This window comes from Trichosurus vulpecula, chromosome 2 (genome assembly GCF_011100635.1).
Source record: "Trichosurus vulpecula isolate mTriVul1 chromosome 2, mTriVul1.pri, whole genome shotgun sequence".
NCBI classification, from domain to species: domain Eukaryota; kingdom Metazoa; phylum Chordata; class Mammalia; order Diprotodontia; family Phalangeridae; genus Trichosurus; species Trichosurus vulpecula.
The window spans coordinates 169,667,174-169,689,683 of NC_050574.1; the positions used below are offsets into that span (position 1 = coordinate 169,667,174).

Sequence of the window (22,510 nt, forward strand, 5' to 3'; positions counted from 1 at the left end):
AGACTCTTTGGGATAGTTGTAGAATTCCTAAGTCAACCCTAAAATCCCAGCAGGGCTCAAAAAGCCTCTGAAATTGTGAAGTTACCCTAGTTATTTGGGCATAAGACTAAAGCTAGGTAGCCAAAGTCATACAATTTAGAATGGTCAATTTAACACATTTCTTTCTAGCCCCAAAGCCCTTACCCTAACTTCAGTTCCTCCCAGTGCACTCATCATTTGGAGAAATAAACACACATAGACACAAAATGTCTGTTTTAACCTGAATTATTTCTGTTGACTTGTATATTTGAATTGACCTTAGTGGGACATTTGATTTAAACCACAAGACATCTCAATCTGGAGTTCCCCATTACAGTACAAAAACCCCTCCCCCAAACCAAAACCAGAACCCCACGTCAGCCTTATACAAGGTTGGAAGAAAGTGGTAATCTAAATATTTACATATGGGGCAAAGAATAAGCCACAAAATTATTTACAAAAAATACATGAGCTTCTCAGCATATATATTTTACACCAGTTCACAAAAATATTAAAACATAAAAATAAGACATTATATAAATTAAAGTTAAAAGAACTCAGAAGTGTGATTCAAAACTTTCTAGGACACTTTTATCATGCGGGTCATGGTTGAAGAATCAAGTTTTCTACTGCATAACATAAACTGCAAAACAACCTTATCTCATTCTTTGACCATAAAAATACAAACCATCTATCGGGGAGAGGGGGGCTCTTTCCCTCCCCCCTTGCCCACTTTATGCACTGGCATTTTCATGTACACAGTTACACTCCTGTAACACTCGGGACTGAAAAATCACATGCCTCTAATCCTTTCTGAAATAACTCTCAAACATTCTTTTACTTTCACTATTATTTCCTTATACAAATGCTTTGCCAACATACTAATGGGATGAGCAATAGATAGGGGTGGGTATACAGAAGGAAGCAAAGGGTGGATCTACTTGTTCCGTCTGTAACCAAAGGGGAATAATGTATTTTAAGCTGGCTAAACTGTATACCAAATTGCCACCCAAAAGATGAAATGTCTTGCTCTTTCTTCCCCACTCTTTCAAGTCATACAAGTGTTCCCTCTTCAAAGAAGCACATTTTCTGTTATCTGTGTATTTCCAACCTGACCCTTTTTTCACAAAATGTCTTGCTTTATGGAAATATGGAGGAATAAGGGGAGAGATGCATGTAGCATTCTCAGGACAATCTCAGGAAACTTGCATGTTTAAAAGGAAACCAAACACAAGATGAAATTAGGCTCAGATGAGAGGAACTAAAAACAAAATGGCACCTTTGAGACTGTTTGAAAATTCTGCAGTCGGACAGTCTGAGGAAATCTGTTAGCCAAATCAAATGGAGCAGACCACAAGTTTAGCCAAAAGGATAAAATACTAGAGATTTAGTTAGTAAAAGAATAAAAGAACTAGATGATGGGTTCAATGCATAAGGCAGCTCCATTTTGTCGATGATGATGCCCCATGTCAAAATTAAAAATATTAACTTCAATGCCATTTCCAGGTTTGTGAAGTCACACCCATGGTGACTTATGCTGAGGTAACTTGGCTCACAGTGATTTGCCACCCAATTTCTACCCCATAGTATTAGCAAGAAAGAGACCATGCAAAGTTCTTCAAATAACTGAATACGTAATTAAGGCTGTGTCTGCATTAGAGAAAACAACTGTCGACTCTGTGCAGAGTTCATAGTTTTGACAAATCTAATGTTCCTTTGAGCCATTATCTATATCAAGCTATTTACCTGTGGGCTTCTAGTTAGGAATTTCTCCAAGGAAAAACTTTAGCATTTTGTTTTTCCCAGCTTTATAATTCAGGGGTGGAAAATGTGCATACATAAAAAACAGATTAAGCAGGCTTTTCGTCAATCATTTCCTCCAAGGCCATACAATTACTACTAATCATGCAAACCTATTTTGTAATAGTCCCCCTGCCCGGCTCTTCCCTTCCCTCCAATCATCAAGCTATTGATGAGCTATCAATTTGGTATTGCCAATGGGTCAACTGAGTTGCTCTATTGATCTGATGATGGTCAAGGGATAGCCAGGGTTAAGAAATTCTTAGTGCTGGAAACAAATCTAGCTGACTGGTATTTGCATCAAATACTTCAAGTCATGTGGGAGTGTGTTATTAAATTTCTTATTGTTAGAATATACTTTGAGAGTAGGGATTGTTGCAATCTTTGAATGTATTTCCCCAGTACCTATTGGTACCTGGGACATTGCTGGTGCTTAATAAATGCTTATTGATTATCATGAAGGTAATGAGTTTTTTTCCTATAGTAGCTGGATCTGTGCATTTGGTAAAACTATATGAACTTCCACAGGCCAATTACATGCAAAAAAAAAATCAGTTGCTTCCCAATTTCTACTGTAGACACACCCCTAAATGAATATTTAGACCACTGCTGTTGGAGTAGCTATGACCAAAGCTGAGAGATCAAAAAAGAAAACTTAAAGAGTTGGTTACCCTCAAAAAAAAAAGATGATTCTTTTATGACATGATAGTTAAATCTTTTGTTAATCACTAAAAATAGCAATGACGTGACGTTCTGGATCAGCGATGAAATGATGTGAGCCCTAGTATATGTGGTTTCACAGCAATGGTAGCAGCATGATTTTAGCCTCATGAACACTTGTTTGCTTTTTCTTTTTTTTCACTGAATGAAACTCACTCCGAGTTTAAAAAAAAGTTAAGAGAAATTCTCATCCACTAAATTGAAAGAGATTCTCCAACTGTCTTCACCAAATTCAGCATTTTAAAGATGTTAATGCCTAAAACTCAAGCATTAGTAAGTCTTGTATAATGAAATGTCAAACTATATTCTTTTAGAAATAGACAACTGTACTGCTAATCTGGTATAGCTGTGATGAGAGGGAATATAGAAAAACGAAACTATTTGGCTGGAAAGAGCTGTCTTATTCCTATTGTAATAAGGAATTCATGTGAGTTATTATTAAAAACAAAGTCTTGGGTACTAAATATACATAACATTTCTACAGAGTTACAAAGTGATGTACCTGAAATGCTGGTGTGAATGACAATTACAATAAAACAGTGATCACGCTAAATACACAGCAAATGAAGAACATGTATTTACTCAGTACTTAACATGGTAACTGCACAGAGTTCCACTTGATGATGATATGGTGCAGCGTACTAAGTAGTTATTATAATAGCTTACATGTTCTCATAAATAACTGGTAACCTACATTAAGAATTCCCAGGTAACCTGCACTCTGGTTTAGAAACAAAAAATTAACACAAAGTAAATTTGTAAATTAGGGTATGTTCTCTGTGTTTGTCCAGCCAAACCATGCTGCTGTATTTTTCATGACAGTGGCATGAAATGTTTATACTAGAAATTATAATTTACCAAGATCTTCTATAAAATCTCAATGGTAGTAAGCACATTACAAGAACTGACAGTTCCTGATGTTAACTAAGCCACAATAACAAAGAGGATTTTTTTTCTTCTTTCATTCAGAAGCTTAATTGTTATTCTAACGAAAAATCCTTTTTGCATTTATGCAAGGTTATTAACAGAACTGTGAAAAAAGTTTCCATGGGGTGCTGAGAATAATAATATATTTTTTTAAATGTTCTCAGGCTGAGGGGACAAATCATTTCTTTTTTAAAATGCTTAAATTAACTTCTTAATAATAACTGTTTCCTAATTAAAGTATTAATAATTTTCTGACTTTAATTTAGTATAACTGGCTCCTCAAAGAGAGAGAGTAATTAGGTAAGAATGACCTGATATTCTGGGAATGTTATTCAGTATTTACTGGGGAGAAGTAGGAACCCAAAATAGAAGTAAAATCCTACCAGCAATTAATGTAGATTTCTCCATACTATGTATACTAAGTACCAAGAAAAAAAAAGACAACGTTAATTTTACTTAAAAGCAGCAGCAGCAGCTCCCAATCTCATTATAAATTTGCCTTCTCTGGTGAATTTGGTCTGTGACAAAATTTCTTTGCTATATATTCAAAATGAAGCTCTCCACAATCATTCAGGCCTCCTTTAAATAACACACACAACAGAGTCTGTGGATGGGGGATGTGGTGATAAGGAGAAAAGATGAAGTTTGTTTCCTTTTCTTATTGGGATATTTTGGTTGTTTTTTTTAAATTTTTGTGTATTTTTTAATCTTTTTTGGTCGTTGAAAAAATAAAACAGTCCACTGTCCAGCAGAGGCTGCTTTAACTCTATTGTTCCCAGGGCTCATTCTGCATGGATCTGTGTTTCAGGATTCTGCAAGGACAACTCTGTGGAAAGGAAAGCCCCTTGACCCAGAGCCGTGGCATATGTCCTGTTCTGTGGATGGGGAAAACCAGGAGGTATGAATGTACCCAATCCTCCTCCTCCTCCTCCAAAACCTCCCCGCTGGTGCTGAGGCATGGGGTGATAATCATCCAAATTCTCATACTGAGATAATACAGTCATATTGCTTTGGCGTTTGCCATGCGTTTGGTACTGGTATAGGAGACTGGGGTCCCTGTCCATGCTTTGTGTATGATGGAGTTTCAGACTGTGACTCCTCTCCGGCTTAGGTGGGGGAACGGACTGCGTGGGATGCTCATCTTCCTTATAGCAGTCTCTTGAGAGTTTCTCTGGGGCAGGAGGCTGCCGCATACGCGGCCGCTCTAGCTCTTCAGAAGGCCTCACTTCTTTGTGGTTCAGTCTCAAAGTCTCCTGGCCTACTGTACTATATTTCCCTCCAGAAGGATGATAGCTAACTGGTTCAGAAGTGTCTGGGATGCCTTTGCTCCCATAATCTAACTGGCCAGGTCCTGGCGGATATGGAGGCCCATTTTTTGATTCACAGAACTGCCTATGGCTTACTTCCTGGTGTGCCCTGTGCTCAGAGGGATTGGAGCTCATGTCATGGATTTTTCTGTTCCTGAGGCTGCTCTGCTTCAGAGGGAGAGATGGCTTCTCTGACTGCCCACTGCCATAGCCACCATGGTAATGGGCTCTGTCTAACTCTGGCTCAGGATGCTTTTTATAGAAGCGGTCATCTCCCTCTGGGGTAACTGCCTTGGTGGGATATCTCCCTTCCTTCCCTTCTGCCACGGAAAGAAGTCCAGTTTTCCCAGGATCTGATTTGCTCCGTAGATGGATGACGTAAATCCCACCCATGTCATCCTGCCCAGCTGGGGTCATGTTGTCATACTGGGACATAACTGGCCCTTTAACCTTTTGCCGTGCTCGGCTTTCCCGTCGGATGGACTGCATGCGGTATTTCTCCATGTCTTCCAGGTCCCATGAAGTGTACATATGTTTCACATCAGCTGCTGAAGTCACATTGATAAGATTGTGTTCATTCCCAGAAAGGTAGCCAACAATGTTGCCCTGGGGACGAGGGGGTAAACCAGGGTAACGGTACAAATTCTTTCCCTGGAGCCTGGGATTGTAGAAGCTGAAATCGCGGTTGGGCATGCGATGCAGTGGCCTCAGCTGTACCGTGCTGTAAGCATCCACATCATAGAAGGCCCCATCTGAACTGTAATAGGGACCAGAAGAACTAGAGTAAGGACTGTACCGGTAGTGAACTCTCCCATTCTCAAAGTAAGGCTGTAGCTGAGTTACATGGTAATCTGAACGGGCCTGTGAGGACTGATATGGCTTATATTGGTAAAGGGGTCTTGGGCAATAGGATGGCTCATCATCTGGGGGTACTTCTGTCCGAGAAATGGGGACAGAACGGATCATAGAAGATGGAGGGGCATGGAGGGACTGTACTCTGCGGATAGTGGGGTACGGAGGAATGTCTTCAGGATAACAAGCACTCCGAAGAGATGGGCTTACAGAGGACACATACTCAACCCGGCTGCATGGCTTGGAATGGTACCCAGACGAATTTTTCCCAGGGGGTATATATGTATTATAGCGGGGACCCATGCAACTTGGTGTTTCTGATCTAGAACCATAGACTTGGTGCTGCTCAGGTTTATGGTGGTGTGGGGGAACACTCTGTGGACGATACTGACAGGCTGAAGCCAAGCCAAGATGCAAACAATTTTCTGCGCCAACAGAGTCAGTCGTGATATCAGGCCTCATATAAGAAGGGTAAGTTGTTTTCTGCGAGGCATGCTTAGGCTGAGGGACAGGTGGTGGTGGAGGCAAAGCATCATCCATGGAAGCTGATGAAGCAATGATGAAGGAATGGTAATTTGAAGTACTGGCTGCATCTGTATTACTGGAGTGTATGGCTGTAGCAATCTTACTATCCATCGTCCTCGTGGGTGGGACAGGCAGGGTAAAGCCTTGGGAGGTGTGCACAGGAACAGACCCAGAACGCAGGTGGAGAGGGGGAGCCCTTGTACCTTCCCAAACCTTTTCAGGAAGGCCTGGGGGGACAGCAGAAGCATAGGTGACACAGCGAGTTGTACTACCATCACAGGTAAAGATGGAAGATGATTCTGCTCCTCTGGGCTCAGGTGGCTTCTCCGGAGCTGAAGCTACTCCACGAACCTATTAAGAAAGAATAAATATGGTGTTAACTACTTTGGGGCTTTTTGTTCCTTTCTATGGGCCAAGATGTAAAGTCAACTACAATTGCATATTCACCTCAACGACCTAGCTAGCAGCCCTAGATAACAAAATTAGGTTTTTCTGCAAGTGGGAAAAAGGAAGATCTATGGCTGCTTTTATTTTAAGAGTGCTGTTATTTTCTTACTTGTAGAATTACTTTAGTCTTGCTGATTTCCCACTATAAATGGATATTCCTACCCTATTACGAATTAATGTATAGTAAGTTTATCTTAGTTGGCCTGAACACCAAGAACTTTCTGTCAGATATAATGTAGTCAAACTATCAAGAGAAATTTGTGGATGGTGGCTGACCACTATATGCTGGACCAGTTCATGGGAAGAAAAAGTAAGTTGCTTTTCTAAGGTGAAGTCTAAATCAATGGTAGAGCTCTCCTCTACCCTGAGAGTTGCTTCACTTTGGCCTCAGAAGGTGGATCTAAGCATGTGGCCAGTATGGGAAGCCAGCAACGGAGATTCTAGAAAAATGGAGATTCACCTTCCCCTGTGAACCAGACATTTAGGTCCTTTTTGCTCACATTCCTAGGATCATAGGATAACAGAACCACAGAAGGAAGGGATTTGTAAAGGTCATCTGGTTCAATCCTCTCATTTTAAAGAAAGGGAAAATGAGGCCCGGAGAGGTGAAGTGGCTTGTCCATGGACATATATGCAGCAAGTAGCTGATGTAGGACCTGAACTCAGGGTCCTCTCACTCTGATCCCATCACTCTTCCACTGTATCACAAGGCCTTTCCCAGCTGACTGCAAGAAACCTATAGCACTTAGAATAAAAAATAATCTAGATTTTAACTTCAGTACTCCCTATACAATATTAATTCTCTCAAGCTAATAAGTACTTGACTGTGATCAAAGCTGCTAGTTAAAGTTTTAAAAATGTATCTAGTAGTGTTAATTCCATGAGATTTTTTTACATTTCTCTAGTGGTTGGTAGATAGGAATTATAAAATGTCTTATTTGCATACAAGAAATCTGTTATCCTATATTTTTTTTTTTGGTAGTTGTAATTGAGGCACAGAGGTTAAATGACTTGCCCAAAGTCACAGTCAGTCAGTGGTGGACATAAAGAAAGAACTTGTAAACCCTGATACCTAAAGTCCAGTTTGACTCAATAGACCATGCTTCCTTTGAGTTACTATTCAGTGAAGCACCTGAACAGCCTAGGAAGAAAAGGAAGAAGACAAAATCAAGCTACAGTGATTTGGTAATAATGCTGTCTTGCTCCATTCCCAAAGCAAAACCAACAGAGAGGTAGCTACCAAATAGTGCCAACTTGAGCTGTTTGATAAGTCGCTCAATTCAGGAATTACCAGATTCCAATCTGAAATATAAAATACTTCCAGAAGCATTCCGTAAGATTCAGATATGTACAATCATACCCGAAATGGCTCATCATACCTGTTAACAATAAACATACCTTTGGAAAAGGTATGTTCCACCTCACTTTCCCTCCCCTTCTTACCTTGTGGGAATTATTTAGTCCTATACTGGTTGCTGCTGGTACCTGTCCCACCACTAGCTGCTGCTCTGCTGGTCTCTGAGAAGAATGGGATAGAGGAGGACGGTTAGCTCTATGGGTGCGCTGAAGGGTGGTGACAAGGTCAGCAGAGGATATAGGTTGGCCAACCATATCCCAGCTAGTTTCCCTGGTGTTTATTTCACTTGGTGTTGGAGTAGCTGTCATGTAAGTTATTGGAGCTGGAGTGGCTTTGTCTACAGGGGACCCAGGAGGAGGGTGGATCTTGTCCACAGGCAAACTGAAAGGTGGGGTTACCTTTTCTTCAGGTTCTGCAGAAAGTTGTGATTTATCTACAGATGTATCCAGAGGGGAAAGAAGCTGTTCTCCACTGGAAAAATGGATATGGGGTTCATCTTGGTTCCCAAAGGAAACAGTTCGGATATTGGTCTTCCCTTGATTCTCGTGCAAAACTACATGACTGTCAGTCTTGTCTGAATCCACTAATGTTGCCATGGGAATTTCAGCCTTTTCTGGGTCCCCAGAAAAACAAGTCATATGGGCCTGATTCACTGGTGAATCAATTGAGTGGTATGGCTGCTCCCCAGCCTCAACTGGAACGGACTTGGTGTGGTCCTCAGCCACAGCGATGCCCAGCTTAAGCTGGTCATAATTTCCAGATGGAGTGTTTTGGAGGTGAAGCTGTTCTGATGATACACTAGCATGGAAACAGCTCTTATCTAAAGGAAAACTAAGACAAGAACTGGACTGTTTATCTTCAGGTGTCACTGCTGAAGTGTCTCCATAATTTGAGCCACCAGCATGAGAATTCCCTGGTCTCTTCAATGACTGAGTTGAAGCTTGCTGTGCAGATTCAGCCAATGCTAAGGCCAACATACGTGCAGCATTTTTTGGAGGCGGTGGTGGTGGGATAAGAGAGACTGAACTGACAGGAACGAGATCCTGAGGGGAGTCATGGGCAACTGCTCCTAGTAGGAAATTGGGAAAAAAAAATGAGAGTGAAAAGGTAGTCTATGTTATCCTGCATGGACAGCAAAATATCCCCCTCTGACCAATAAAAAGAAAAAAAAAATAGGCGCTTTCCACATCTCACAATGGCCATCCTTGATCTTCTGTCCCACATGCAAAAGCTGTAGAAAAGTACAGCTGGTTCAGAAGGAAAACTAAAACAAATTGTTCAGAGGTCTCAATTTCCTCTTGGATTCTACAGAGACGGAAAGCAGAGAAGGTAGGTACCCTTCTCTGGCTTGAAAAAGAATGAGAAAACAAGTTTTTGGGCCCCCAAAGTCCCTTCAAGTGCTGGCAAATTTTACTAAAAAGTCTTATACGTGAACCAAGAGCTTGTATAAAGTTGTGCAAAAATTATCCACGAATTTTGACTGTCCAAAGACACAAATGGGACTCTGAAGCCTTGATGAGGGGCTGTTGGCCCTCAGGAGTTTTATTAGGGCTCGAGTCATTGGCACAACCCTGAAAAGCACGCCCTCTGAAGTTTATTTCCCCCTTTTTTTTTTAAAGGCACAGGTGGCATAATGTATTGTAGATCCCTCTGAACTTAAAGAAAGAATGGAGGAAAACCAACAGTACCTGTCTGAGCCTGTCCAGAAGGTACAGCCTTACTCTGACTGCTGGAGATGGCCTGTTCCACCTTCCCTGGCAATCCTACTGCCTCAGCAGCTTCCTGGTCCACAGGCTGGACTTCAGGCTGGCATATTTCTCGGGAATCTGTCTCATTTGTTCTCATCATTACTACCTGAGTGGAAGACCTATTGATGATGTCACTTTCTCCAAAGCCTTTGTTCCATGTTGCGGAAGATGCATTCTGTGATGTCGAGTTTGAAACTGTGCCAATGACTTCTGACACCCGACTGGGAACGGTCACAGAAATTGGCTCTGATATGTTGATAGAGGGTGATTTACTCAATTTCCGTCCTATTTTTGGAGAAAAAGCATAAACAACCTTCTCTGTAAATGAGGATGGCTTGGATGCTTTGTCTTCAGTTGGGCTTAGGTCCAGGGTAAAGAATGGACTTAATTTCTCCTGAAGTGGAGAGACAGGTTCAGAGCTGGTAGTACTGCCAGGAGTCTGAGACTGACTCCCCGCCTCTGCTTCCTTTTTACTGGTGCTTGGCTTGTCCTTGGGAAATCCCATTGAATCTAAGATGGAAGCAGTACTTTCCAAGCACTCTGATTCAGCCTTGGGAGGACTACACTGAAATGACATAGGATCAAAATCCAAGCTGGCTACTCCAATGTCTGGTGGGCTCAAGTCAACGTCCTCAGCCAAATGAGGGGACATAAGGGCTGGAATATGTAAGAGTCCTTCTTCCTCTTCACTTTCATTGTCATGGGGCAGATTATCATAGGAATTACAGCGGTTTCCAAGCATGTCTCCATTAAAAGAGGCAGACAATGCATCACTGCTAGACCGGGGTCTCCTGGGTCGGAAGAGTTTGGAGTCACCTGGTGATAAATAATATCAAATAATTAATATCCCAGACACACATCATCAGGAGTAGTCATCTAGGAAGCAGACAGATTTTGCTAAAAGGGGGGAAAATGTCTCACCTTTCTTTCTGATATTAGCCAGTGAATATATATAGACCAGTTAGTGTTGAAGGAATATAATCCAAAAAGCAAATATGGGATGCCAAACAACTGCAGATTTGAAATGAGTGAGGAAAGGGGGGTGGAGAGAGCAGCATTCAATGGACAAGGCAAGAGCGAGGACAATAAAACTTCTGGGTTCAATTCCTAATTTTACCACTGACTCAATTTGTGACCTTGAGCAAGTTCTTTTATTTCTTTATGCCTTAGGCAGACTCATCACTGACCTCACATAGAAATTATGAGGAGTTAATGTGAATACTCTGATTAGAAATGAGTAAAAAGTACAAAGATACATTTGCTTGTACATGATTCCTTTTAAATGCATACAATAAGCACAATGAATGGTATTCTATATTGAAGTCACCAAAATGATATTTTATTTGGGGTGGGGAGAGAAGAAGAAAAGGACTAGTAGCACTATTTAGGCTCTTAAACTTTGAGGGTCCCAAACATAGACTTCTAGTGGTACGTTATCACAGAAAGGATAAATATTAACTTCAGCTTATGGAACTGATTTCATGTTGGTACAACAGAGGCTCTAAACCTTTGCCTCCAGAGAGGCTACTTTCCTCATCTATAAAAAACAAAACAAACAAAAAAAATAGGGTTTTGGACCATATGACACCTGAAATCTTCAACTTCTAGATCTATGATTCTCATTAGAATGTTTCTTTTATGTAGAGTTTTAATCATCTAATGGATAGCACTATCTCCATACAGTGAAATTTAATAAACATACTACTTTATAGAAAGTCTTGTTCAGGTATAATTACCAAGTATTAAATACTTAAAGCTGTGTATGTGCAAACCCAAGAGCAAAGATTAAAGAGTAGCAATACACCAAACCATGAAACAACTTCATCTGAACAAACAAACAGATTAGAGTACTTAATAAGACAAAGGTTCACTGTTCATCAACAGACTGTCTCGAGGATATGACGGATACTTAAAAGTACAGACAACGCTTTTGTATTTAAAAAATTAAATATACTGTAGATTAACTGGTGCTTTCATTCTTACCATCAACTGCATGAAGAGAAGTAAGAGACTCTTCACTTTTAGCTGAGCGAAGGGTTCCTTCTGCCCTGCTCCCTGAAGAATCAAAATCAAAGCACATGTTTTTATTATTTACTACCTATATATTTGTTGTGAAAATGAATACCACTTTTATTTTGCATAGTTTTAAGCTAATGAATGTCAATACACCCATTTCGTACTATATTATATATTCAATTTAGTACTTTGTCTAATAGTATCTTGTATTGTTGTCTATTTACTTTATACTTATAAATTTTATTCTCCTAAAAGACTATATGTCTCTTAAGGACAGGAAGTATTATTTCTTTTCCCTCTCTCTCAAACCATCTGGGTACACAAAAGGCAGTCAACAAATATTTGCTGAATTGAACACTACACCCCAAAGCCCTGTCTCCTTCCTAAGTGAATCTGTTTACTAAGGTTCGTTGGTAAGGTTTGTGTGCTTGAAGTTGTTTTTCTAGTGGTGCTTTTATGCCGATCCATTTACATACTCTTACCAATGAGCCACTTTGCCACAAAGATGTGTGTGTTTTGGAAGTTAATGCTAGATAACTAGGCAATGAGGTATCACATTAGGTATCACATTCAACAAAATCCAAAGATATGCTATGTGCTGTCAGTCTACCTAAAACACACAAAGATGGCATTCACTACAAAATATAAACTATTTAAACTAATGCAAAGCATTTGGAAGTTACATATATGCAATTACAAATGTTATATATTAACACAATTTGTGTAAGCAGCTTCCTATGTGTGTCTATTCGATTTACTAAGCTACTCATTTTTAGAGTACCTTATGCATGTAGTCAAAGAAGTTAGATAAGCAGATGCTGATTATATGTAACGTAAATAACTTGTTCACATTGTGTGATAATATGTTCAGATAACATACTACTGAATGCATATACAGAACAGGAATACTTTTTAAATTGTGCACCCCGCATCTGTAAAAAGGTTCTGAGCACATATTTCCAATGTGTGCATATTCACTTATTTGTAAGTTATGTACATGCAGGACTGTACTAATAATTGTGTATGTTATCAAACTTATACTTAAAAATTTTCTAATTCTGTATAAGACAAAATGAAATAATATTTGGTCCTAGAGATAATAGGGATCCGTGGAAGTTTACTGAGTAAGGGAATGACACGGTCAGACATATTTTAGCTTTAGGAATACTTTAGCTGAGTGGAGGATAAATTGGAGATGGGATAGATTTGAGGTAAGCAGATCAAATAGGCTGTTACAGTAATCCATAGGGAGGTGATGAGGATCTGAACTAGACTGGTGGCTGTGTAAGGAGAGAGAAGTGGATAGAGGCCAGAGACATTGCAGAGAGAGAAACAACAAGATTTGGTAAATGAAGGTGTATAGGTAGGCTAAGGATGACACTAAGGATGCAAACCTGGATACCTGGTTGTATTTTTAGCAGTAATAGGATAAAGTTCAAAAGAGGAATGAGTTTTAAAGGAAAGATAATGCAATGAGATGTACAAAGGTGGAGTGTACCCTGGACACTTGGTCAGGGAGGGGCACAGGACCCGTACTCACTCTCACCCTGCAGTTGTGCTATGAGGTGAGCTGGGGGCAGAGCAGAGGAAGAATTTTGACTGTGCATCTGCTGCAAGTGCTGGGGTCATGGTTAAATTATAACTGTCCTGTTGGGCCAATGACCCTAGAGGGTGGAGTGACAGATAATGTGTGGAGAATGCAGAATAGCTGTGTTAGACCTAAGGCCATGATTTGCCAACATCGAGACAAGGGAGGGAACTCATCTTGTAACATTCTAATTGGTTGATAAACCATCCACTGGGGTCATGCCCTGTCTCCCTGTGATCAGGCCATAGCGCTGATGAGCACTGACCTTAAGTAAAGAAAAAAAAATTCTGATGTGAGCTCAAGTGGAGGGCACTCACCTTTCAGAGCCATTGCTTTCATCTCTGAAGGCTCACTCTCATTACGCTGAAGTTTCCGCTTAGAAACAGATGATGATTTCCCTAAATTGAAAAAGGAACGCCAACTGCCCACAGGAGATTTCTTCATTTTGTTTGGGGGTCTTTTCCTAAGACAATATAGAGAAGAAATCAATGCTAAGACACCCAAGGGCCAAGTTATTACAAGAAAATAAGAAACATGGGAAAATCCAAGACATTTGGAAAATGTCAAACTGAAATAGCTTTATACATTCTCCAGTATACCATAAAGCTAACATTTACCAAGCAGATCAGATATCTGAATAGTAATGAAGAGTTCCATGCTGACAGCATTCTAGGTCCAATCCACTCATTTTACAGATGAGGAAAGTGAGGTTGAGAAGAGTAAAGGGACTTTATTCCTGGTCAAAGAAAATATTAAAGTTGAGGGTTTGAACCCAGGTCCTGTGATTCAAACTCTAGTGCTCACTCCACACTACCTCATATTGATTACATCTGACCTTATCTAAGAAATAGAACAGAAAGTACTTGGGTAAGAGAAAAATTTTAGGTTCTCATATTATGTAGATTTTTAAAGAAGGCAGCAGGGCTTTTATTTGAAGGGGAATTTCGTTGTATAGATAGCTATAAATACACAGGATAAGATAAAGAACAGGTGACAAAGAACAACGTTGCTATCAAATCAAAGGCATTAATTAATATATACGTATAATTATATATGAAGACACAGAAACATACATGTGTATATGCATGTATAGGTATATAATAAAATATAGACCGACATGCAGCAGCAAAACAAAGTGGTAAGAGTTATCCAAAACTGGAATGTTTTGGTTTTTTTTTAAATGAACGGGTGTTTAAAGTGTGACATGCTATTTTCCCTAACAATAAAGCCAGAAAAGGGCCTGACTGCCATGCAGGATGTAGAACGTAAAGAAAAACAAAGGCAGGAGACAAAAATGATAATAGGAGGTATGGCAATACAGAGAGTTAGGCAACAAAGCAAAAGAGGGGAAGTCAAGGTCAGAGACGCTGGCTAGGGTAAAAAACCAGCATCCTAGACATCTAAGGTAATCGTTTTAGTACAGGGATTCAAAAATCTGAGACATTTTCATAGAGAAAAGAATCTATGGTTTGCTCTTATGTTTAGGAAATGTTGTAATAGTTATATAACTGAAATGAGGAAAGTAAGTCTAACAATATGGAAAGTACTAGTCCTAAGAAAACATGTTGGTCCTACACAATCTAAAAATTACTATCCCCCTTCATGTGTATAGGGACATACTCTAGAGATCTATATTTAAATTAAAACAGGAGAGGAAGGACTTTTAATCAAAGAGCTTTCAAATCTACTATGCTTTAAGTTACAAGCAAAATTAAGAGCCTAACTGACCTCTGAAGTCCTTTCCAACTCTAAGAAGAAAGACATAGTGCAGTTGCTGTAGTTATGTCATGGAATCACAGAATTTTAGGGCAGAAAGGGGCCTTAGAGATAATAGTTTATCCTTCCTTAGTGTCTGCTCTAAGGCAAGTCACTGCTTGTATCTAGGCATTTCCCTCTAAAAGTAAGCTGTTCTACCTCAACATTAAACACAAAGAAAACTAAAATCCTTCAATGATATATATCAGATAGAAAATCAACTTATGTACAGTGGAAATGTGTATACTCTTAAAATTATCCCTGTGGAAACTGCTTTTTTAATAACTTATTTTTAATTACAGCAAGCTTCCCATTAAAAGGATACATTTTATGTCCTCAATCACAGAATTTCAAAATTGGAAGGGACCTCAGGGCCATCAAATTCAACCCATATATGACCAAGAATGTCCTCTAGAACATAGCTGACAAAGGGTCACTCACCTTTGATTCATGACCTCCAATGAGGGAAAACCTACTACCTGCTAAGATAGCCCTCTGCAGCTTCTGCTCATTGCTAGTTCTGCTCTGGGACCAAGCGGAACAAATACAATCCCTCTTCCATGAATAATTCTTGAAAACACTTGAAGATAGCTATCCTGTCTTTCCTTACTTCCTGTACTCTCTTAACCCAGGCTGAGAGCTCAGCAGTTTACTTAGGTACCATGCCACACTGAGGATTCATTATGAGTTGGCTAGTATGACTCACACCAGAGCAAACAAACTATTCTGGGGCCTTTCCTTGGTCACAACATTGAAATATAGGATTAAAACCTGAACCTGAAGGAAAATCAGTTACTTTACCTTTCGAGAGGGAACTCAATTATAGTGTGGAATTTTCCTTGAAGTGCAGCAGGCCCTTCTCCCACTTCGATGTATTTGTTGTCGGGCACAGCTGGAGAAGTGACCTGAGCTTGTGTTCGTGCCTGGGCTTCCTCCAAGGTCAGGAGTTTGGTGGACGGAGAGGACACCAGCAGGGACTTGGGCCTCGAAAGAGAAGCTTCAGATATAAAGGGAAAGTTAAGACTTCCTAGCACAGGAAAAAGGTAGCTATATATAAAATAATAACAGGCAGTTTTCTCTGTCCTGCCCTAAAAACAAACACCTAGAATACCAGCTCAATTCAAGAAACATTTGTTAAGCTACCTACAAGGGACCATACAATGCTAGGTACTAGATGTTCCCAGGTGGAAAACAATCAAGTTCTTGGTCTCAAGAAGAGTACACTTTGGTTGAGGAGTGAGATGAATCATATACACAACTAAAATATTTGTTAGAAAATGATTACATGTATAGAACAGGCCACAATGCATGATATTCAAGGAGAAGATAATCATTTCTAGTTGAAAAGGAGAGGGGAAATTAGGGAAGGCATGAATGAATAAAAGTAAAAGTATTTATTGTTTACTATGTGCAAAACACTAAAGTAAGAGAACACTGAGGTGGCACCACAGAGCAGGTTCCACCCAATGTGATGCTTAAAAGAGAACAAAGATTCTAGTAAGCAGAAATGGGGTTGGGTTTGAATAGTCTGCTACAGGGCTGAAGGATGCTCTGTTTAAAGTTAAAGAGAACAAGATATGGACACAGCAAGCAGTAGAACTGGACTGTGTGAAAATAATGCGAAATAAGGCTGAAAAGGGGAAAAGATAAAGCAAGGTCATTTCCAGAGTCTGTGGTAATGTCCATTACCAATGAGGGTCTCAATTATAACTGGGACAATGGGAGTGGACAGAAGGGTAAAGATGAAAGATTTTTTCAGGGAAGATGATGAGATAAATTTAACTTTTGATAGCTTTAGAAACATCACTGCAAAAACTATTTTCCAACATAATTTAGTAAAAAGCAACACTACTAAAAAAGACTACTGTGGACTTAAATGCTACCAAGTTACCCCTACATGTGGTTATTTTCTTTATTCACAGTAAATGGCCTTGAAATGATGCTTCCTCTGTTAAAGGAATTAGAAAATTGTCCAACATCATCCCTTTATATTCATTCAACAAGAAAAATTGATTTTCCCATTTTCATGCTTTTAGGAGAAGTCATTTTCATAGAGATAACTCTGAATCAATACGAGCCTAGTCATACCTGCCCCATCCTGAATGACTGCACTAATTTTGCAGCTGAAGAGAACATCCACATGATTAAGAATAAACTCGACCACCACTGACTGAATTCTCACTTCCATGAAGGCAGCTGTCCCACTAAAGCAGGCAGATTCTATCTGTTTTGATCTATGAAACAAAACAAATTATCATTAGAAATTCACAAAGGTAAGCAGACACAGGGATGTGAATCACTAAATTATTGAATTCTAAAGTTGAAGGAAACTTAGGCTATCCAAATTCCTCATTATACAGATAAAGTAACTGAGATGGTGAGAAGGTAAGTGGCTTGTCCATGGTCATGACACTATAAACTATTCTGAATCCTCTAAATCAATCAATAAACATTTATTAAGCACCTACTATGTTCCAGGCTCTGTGCTAAGCACTGGAATATACCCCAATAAAATGAGTTATAATTCTCTAAGTGCTTCAATAAGAAACTATTTAGTGAAATTCATATGATAAAGGGATAATAATATCGCATTTTAAAATCTTCCTTAAAGAGTAGTGTTAAAATGAATCTTATATTTATGACAAGTTTATTGAAGGCAGGAAGTAAAGTGCAAGTTACCTTAGCAGATTTGGAGCCCAAACAATAGCTAAGTTCTTGGCATGCATATTTGTGATGGAACAATAGTCAGCTAGAAGGGACAAGTGTCTCATTAAGAACTCCAGTGTTCTGGAAAATGAAATAAACACACCAAAATCTGTTAGCAGACAGAAAATATTCAACCATTAGCATTCCATTCCACAATCTTTTCAGCAGAGCCTCATCAATTAAAGTGTACTTCTTCAATAGTAAGAAGGAAATCAAGAACAACATAAAAAATGAAAACTTTGCCATCAATTAACTCTAAATCTTATTATCATAAAACTGGAAGAAGGGAATTGTAGATACTGAACGTAGTTATTGCAACTAATAAAAACTACAAAAAGCCAATTTAAAAAAAGAATTGGGGAAACTTGATTCAAATAGGACCAACTTTTAGAAAACAGCTATACAGGTTGTCTCTGACTATATACACCCAGTTTAAGTACAACCAATCACAAGAATAACTACCATGGAAAAACAGTACCAGTCTGGTGTCCCCGTAGCACAGAAACTACTCTTTCCTCCCTGTTGCTGTGAGATTTCCCTCCCCTTCCTCCCTGATCAGCAACTACCTGGGACTACGCTTTTGCTGTTGTTCAGTCTTTTTTCTGTTGTGTTCAACTCTTCATGCCCCCATTTGGGGGTTTCTTGACAAAGATACTAGAGTAGTTTGCCATTTCCTTTTCCAGCTCATTTTACAGATGAGGAACTGTGGTAAACAAAATTAAGTGAGTTGCCCAGGATCACAAAGGTATTAAGTGAGGCCAGATTTGAATTCTGGAAGACGAGTCTTCTCTAACTCCAGGCCTTGTATCCACTATGCCCCCTAGCTACCCAGTACTGTGCTCCCTTCTGCCTATTATCTGCTCGGACTTTGGCCCTAGTGGTTCAAAGTGGCAGATCTGACAGTGACAGAGGGGAAAGGAAGGGATAAGCCTTTTCTGAAGGTAAATCTCTTTTTTCTCTCCACTAGTATTTTAGCCCAGTGCCTGGCACTAAATGAATGCTTATTCCCTTTTCCCCTTCCCATGCTTCAGCTCCTATCTTGTTATCTTGGTCAGGGTACCTAGTCCCTATCCGTTCTCCATACTTCACTCCCACAGGTGGCTTTCTGTACTTTAGTCTGTCCTAAGTTTCACCTCAGAGACCTTGTCCCTCACTATTCCTTTTGGAGACCATATCCCAGGGTAAAGAAGTTACTTCAGTAACACGTAACACTGTTCCTAGATTTCAAACAAGGGAGTTCTATATGAACTATTTTGGTAAACTGGGAACCACTTAAAATAAATAACAAAAAAGTAAAAACCAACCAAACCAAACAAAAAACAAAACAAAAAACCAACCCTGGCTCATGGAACTGGAAGGAATTCTCTGCTCTAATCTTGTCATTTTATAGGACAGAGGCACAGGCAGAGTGATTGTTCATGTTCACATAGAAAGTTAGAATCAAAGTTGGGATTTAAACTCTTTTCTTCTGAATCCAATTCCGGGCCTCTTTCTACTACACTACTGCATTGCCACCAAAACAAACATCTATCTGGCAAGATAGCATTTTTGGTCATCTGATTTCCATGTTGGGCTATACCAATAAAATAGCTCTATCAATCAAATTTAGTTTCTGCACACAGCAGACATGTCAACTATAGGTTAATTAAAATACTCTGCTCCATCAAGAGCTAGGGTGGTTTCTAACTGCCCTAAGCAACAGTCAAGAAGAAGATAGCGAATTCCAGTAGCCACTAGAGGGGAAGCTTTTAGCATATTCAGGAACTTTGGGCATGGAGTTACTTCCTCAAAACCCAAGAGCCTATCCTTTGTTTTGTCCAATTCTGTCCAATCTTTTTCTTCTTCTTTTTAAATAACCTCATATGCATTAAGATAAATTTATTGGGGTATTTGGTGAAGCTCCGTCTTCTCCAGATTAAGCAGGAGATGTCAGTGAAATATTTTGTTTCAGTAAGGAACAGTAATTTAGCTCCTGGTTCTTAGAGGTGTCTAAATTATAGGCTTTTTCTCATGTTAAAGATACTGAGAAAGGGGCACAGGAACAAAGTATGATTAATATTCTGAAATTCAGAGGTGAAAGGAAATACTGTTTCACATATCTAAGTCTTCAAATGAATCAGTATAGATCTCATAAGAATCTGGAAACTGACCTAATAAAAACAATAATTCTGCTCTCTTGATCAAAAATGATAACAGCAACACTTTACTGTTATAATATGATACACTTTTCAAGTACTATATTGTTCAATTCTCACAAAACCCTCAGAAGTTGGTATTACTATAGATATTTTTCAGATAATAAGGCTATGGCTCAGAGAATTTAAAACAAGCTCTTAATCAAGCTTAATCTTTGCTGAGTGAGTGGGGGTTATAGTTAAGATGGATTGTAGGATCAGAGACGTAGAGCTGGAAGAGACCTCAAAGATCCCTGAGTCTAACCCCATCATTTTACATTTGAGGTAACAGGCCCAGAGTTCACATGAAGTGACTTGTTCAAGGTCAAACGGGAGACAATAAGTGGCAGCGCTAGCATCTGAGCTCAGGTCTTCCTGACTTCGAATCCCGAGCCATCCTGCTTCCACAGGGTTGGGAGACTTAATTTTGCAGACCAGAGAGATTTTTTTCTGTGACAAAACCATTTTGGAAATCTATTTTGCAAGGCTGCATTAACATGCTGAGTATGGTGGCACATGCCTGTAATCTGAGCTACAAGAAGGCTGAGGCTAGTGGACCTCTAGAGCTTGGGAATTCTGAGCTGCAGTGGTCTATATCAACTGGGTGTCTCAACTAAGTTTGGCATCAGTATAGTGAGCCCCTAGGAATGACGAGGACACCAGGTTGCCTAGGAAAGGATGAAGTGGGCCAAGATGGGCTCAAATTATTTTCTTCAGATAAATAACACAGTGGTTGCAGTAGAGTACTGAAAATATTCTACATCTTAACAGCAGCAGCAGACCAGTTTGACTTGAATAAAGACTTCATGAAGGAGTGAGAGAAACAGGGACTGAGCCTGCAATTCCACTGACATAAAGAACTTCCAGGGAGGAAACTCCCTCTTGATCAATGCAGGGTGCCACCATTACTGCAATATATAATCGCTTAATTCTGGGTTTCTGATAAAACTAGTACATAATATCTGTGCTTGTCTACCTCCTAAAAGTGTCCTTGAGGATCCAATCAGGAAATGTACATGAAGGAAAAGACTTTAAAAAACTACAGAGTGCCATACGAACACAAGATCTCAATAATGTATACAAATCTGTTGACTTCAAATTCTTAGCTATCTACATTAATCAATAAACATTTATTAATTGTTTATTATGTTCCAGACATTGAACAAAAAGGCTCCCTGCTTTTAAGGGGCTTATAGTCTAATGAGGGAGATAACATATACACAAATAGGTATGTAATAGATGTATACAGACTTAAGGAATTATCGATGAACCAGGTGCTATCTTACTACTACAAGATGTAAGGATCTCTCTTCCCCCCCTCCACCCCAACAAATGAAACCTAAAACATCTGTGTTTGATATAAAATGAGAGGGGTGAGGTTTTAGGAAACCAGGGCATATATCCTCCAGGAACTGTCTCTTGCAAGTGTCAATGGACTTCCATTCTGGGAGTCTCTTTCCTGGAGAGGAAGTGCATAAGCAGTTTCAGTTGAAAGCTGGAGAGCCTGGAAGCGGTGTGTTAGAGGTAGGGTCATGTCAGGCTTTCACACACTTCAAGATCTCCAGAAAAAACACTGACTGTCTGGACTTTCCTGCCTATTGTCCTGTCTTATCACTTGTCTTGGGGGTGGTGTGACATGTTGCTAAATAAGCGGTATTCCTGGTGATGAGCCTAGTAAAGTTAGACTGATTCTTTCTAAACCTGTTTAAATGAACAGCAAAATCTCTCAACCACTTCTTCCTACGTGGTCTGTTTCTTGTGGCAGAGAACGCAGGAAACTTGGGAATAGGAAAAATCAAGAGGCCTGGGGAGGAATCAGACTAAACACTGCCACATCTTAAATCAGGGCTGTCCAAATGTGGCGCACAGCCCGCAAGGGGCCCCCCTGCAGTGCAATTTATGCAGCCTGTCTACAAGCATAGAAATTTACATAAATGTTTTAGTAAATGAAGCTGAGCTACAGCAGAGATCTCACTAAAATGGCAAATCAAAATTTGTCCATTGTTTCAATAAAAACCTAAGGTTGGACAGCCCTGTCTTAAATAAATGACATAAAAAGTCACTTAAACACTCTGTGCCTCCATTTCCCTCATCTGTAAAATGAGGAGACAGACTTGATGGTCCACAAAGTCTCTTCCAGCTCTAAATCTTTGTTCCTATGGAGTTGCTTCAGAGGAGAAAGCATCAGCATCTGCGAAGACTGGGAAAAGCCTCCTACAAAAGGTGGGATTTGATATGGGTTTGTGAAGGAAACCAGAGATTCTAAGAGGCAGTAGTTGGAAGAAGAGCATTCAATGTATGAATCTCAGCTATTAAAAAAGCATATAGGTGGGAGATGGACCACTGTGTGTCAGAGATACAAGTTGCCTGCTACTAGTGAACTACTGAGCTCATGGAAGGGAGAACTGTGTAAGAAGACTAAAAAAACAGGGAGACAGGTTGTGAAGAACCTAAGTGCTAAGCAGAGGAGTTTATGCTTAACCCCAGAATGAAAGAAATAAAAATTTATATAGCCTACCATAATGCCAGGCATTGTGCTAAAAATACTTCCTAGAAGTAATAGAAAATTA

The 22,510-nt window shown here is 39.6% G+C and overlaps 1 protein-coding gene across 3 annotated transcripts in view; it reads right to left on the reverse strand.

The window, feature by feature from the left end:
* Positions 1-248: 248 nt before the first annotated feature.
* The window catches only part of ARHGAP32 (Rho GTPase activating protein 32), a 255,843-nt gene continuing 233,581 nt past the window's right edge, over positions 249-22,510 (reverse strand). For all 3 annotated transcript variants that reach the window (XM_036747729.1, XM_036747727.1, XM_036747730.1), the window contains 8 exons: positions 17,740-17,847; positions 17,149-17,294; positions 15,862-16,057; positions 13,623-13,768; positions 11,685-11,756; positions 9,642-10,517; positions 8,040-9,022; positions 249-6,500 (listed from right to left, as the gene is read on the reverse strand). In XM_036747729.1, coding sequence (XP_036603624.1) covers positions 4,248-6,500; positions 8,040-9,022; positions 9,642-10,517; positions 11,685-11,756; positions 13,623-13,768; positions 15,862-16,057; positions 17,149-17,294; positions 17,740-17,847 — 4,780 coding nt within the window. In that variant the 3' untranslated portion in view covers positions 249-4,247. The remainder of the gene's footprint in view (positions 6,501-8,039; positions 9,023-9,641; positions 10,518-11,684; positions 11,757-13,622; positions 13,769-15,861; positions 16,058-17,148; positions 17,295-17,739; positions 17,848-22,510) is intronic.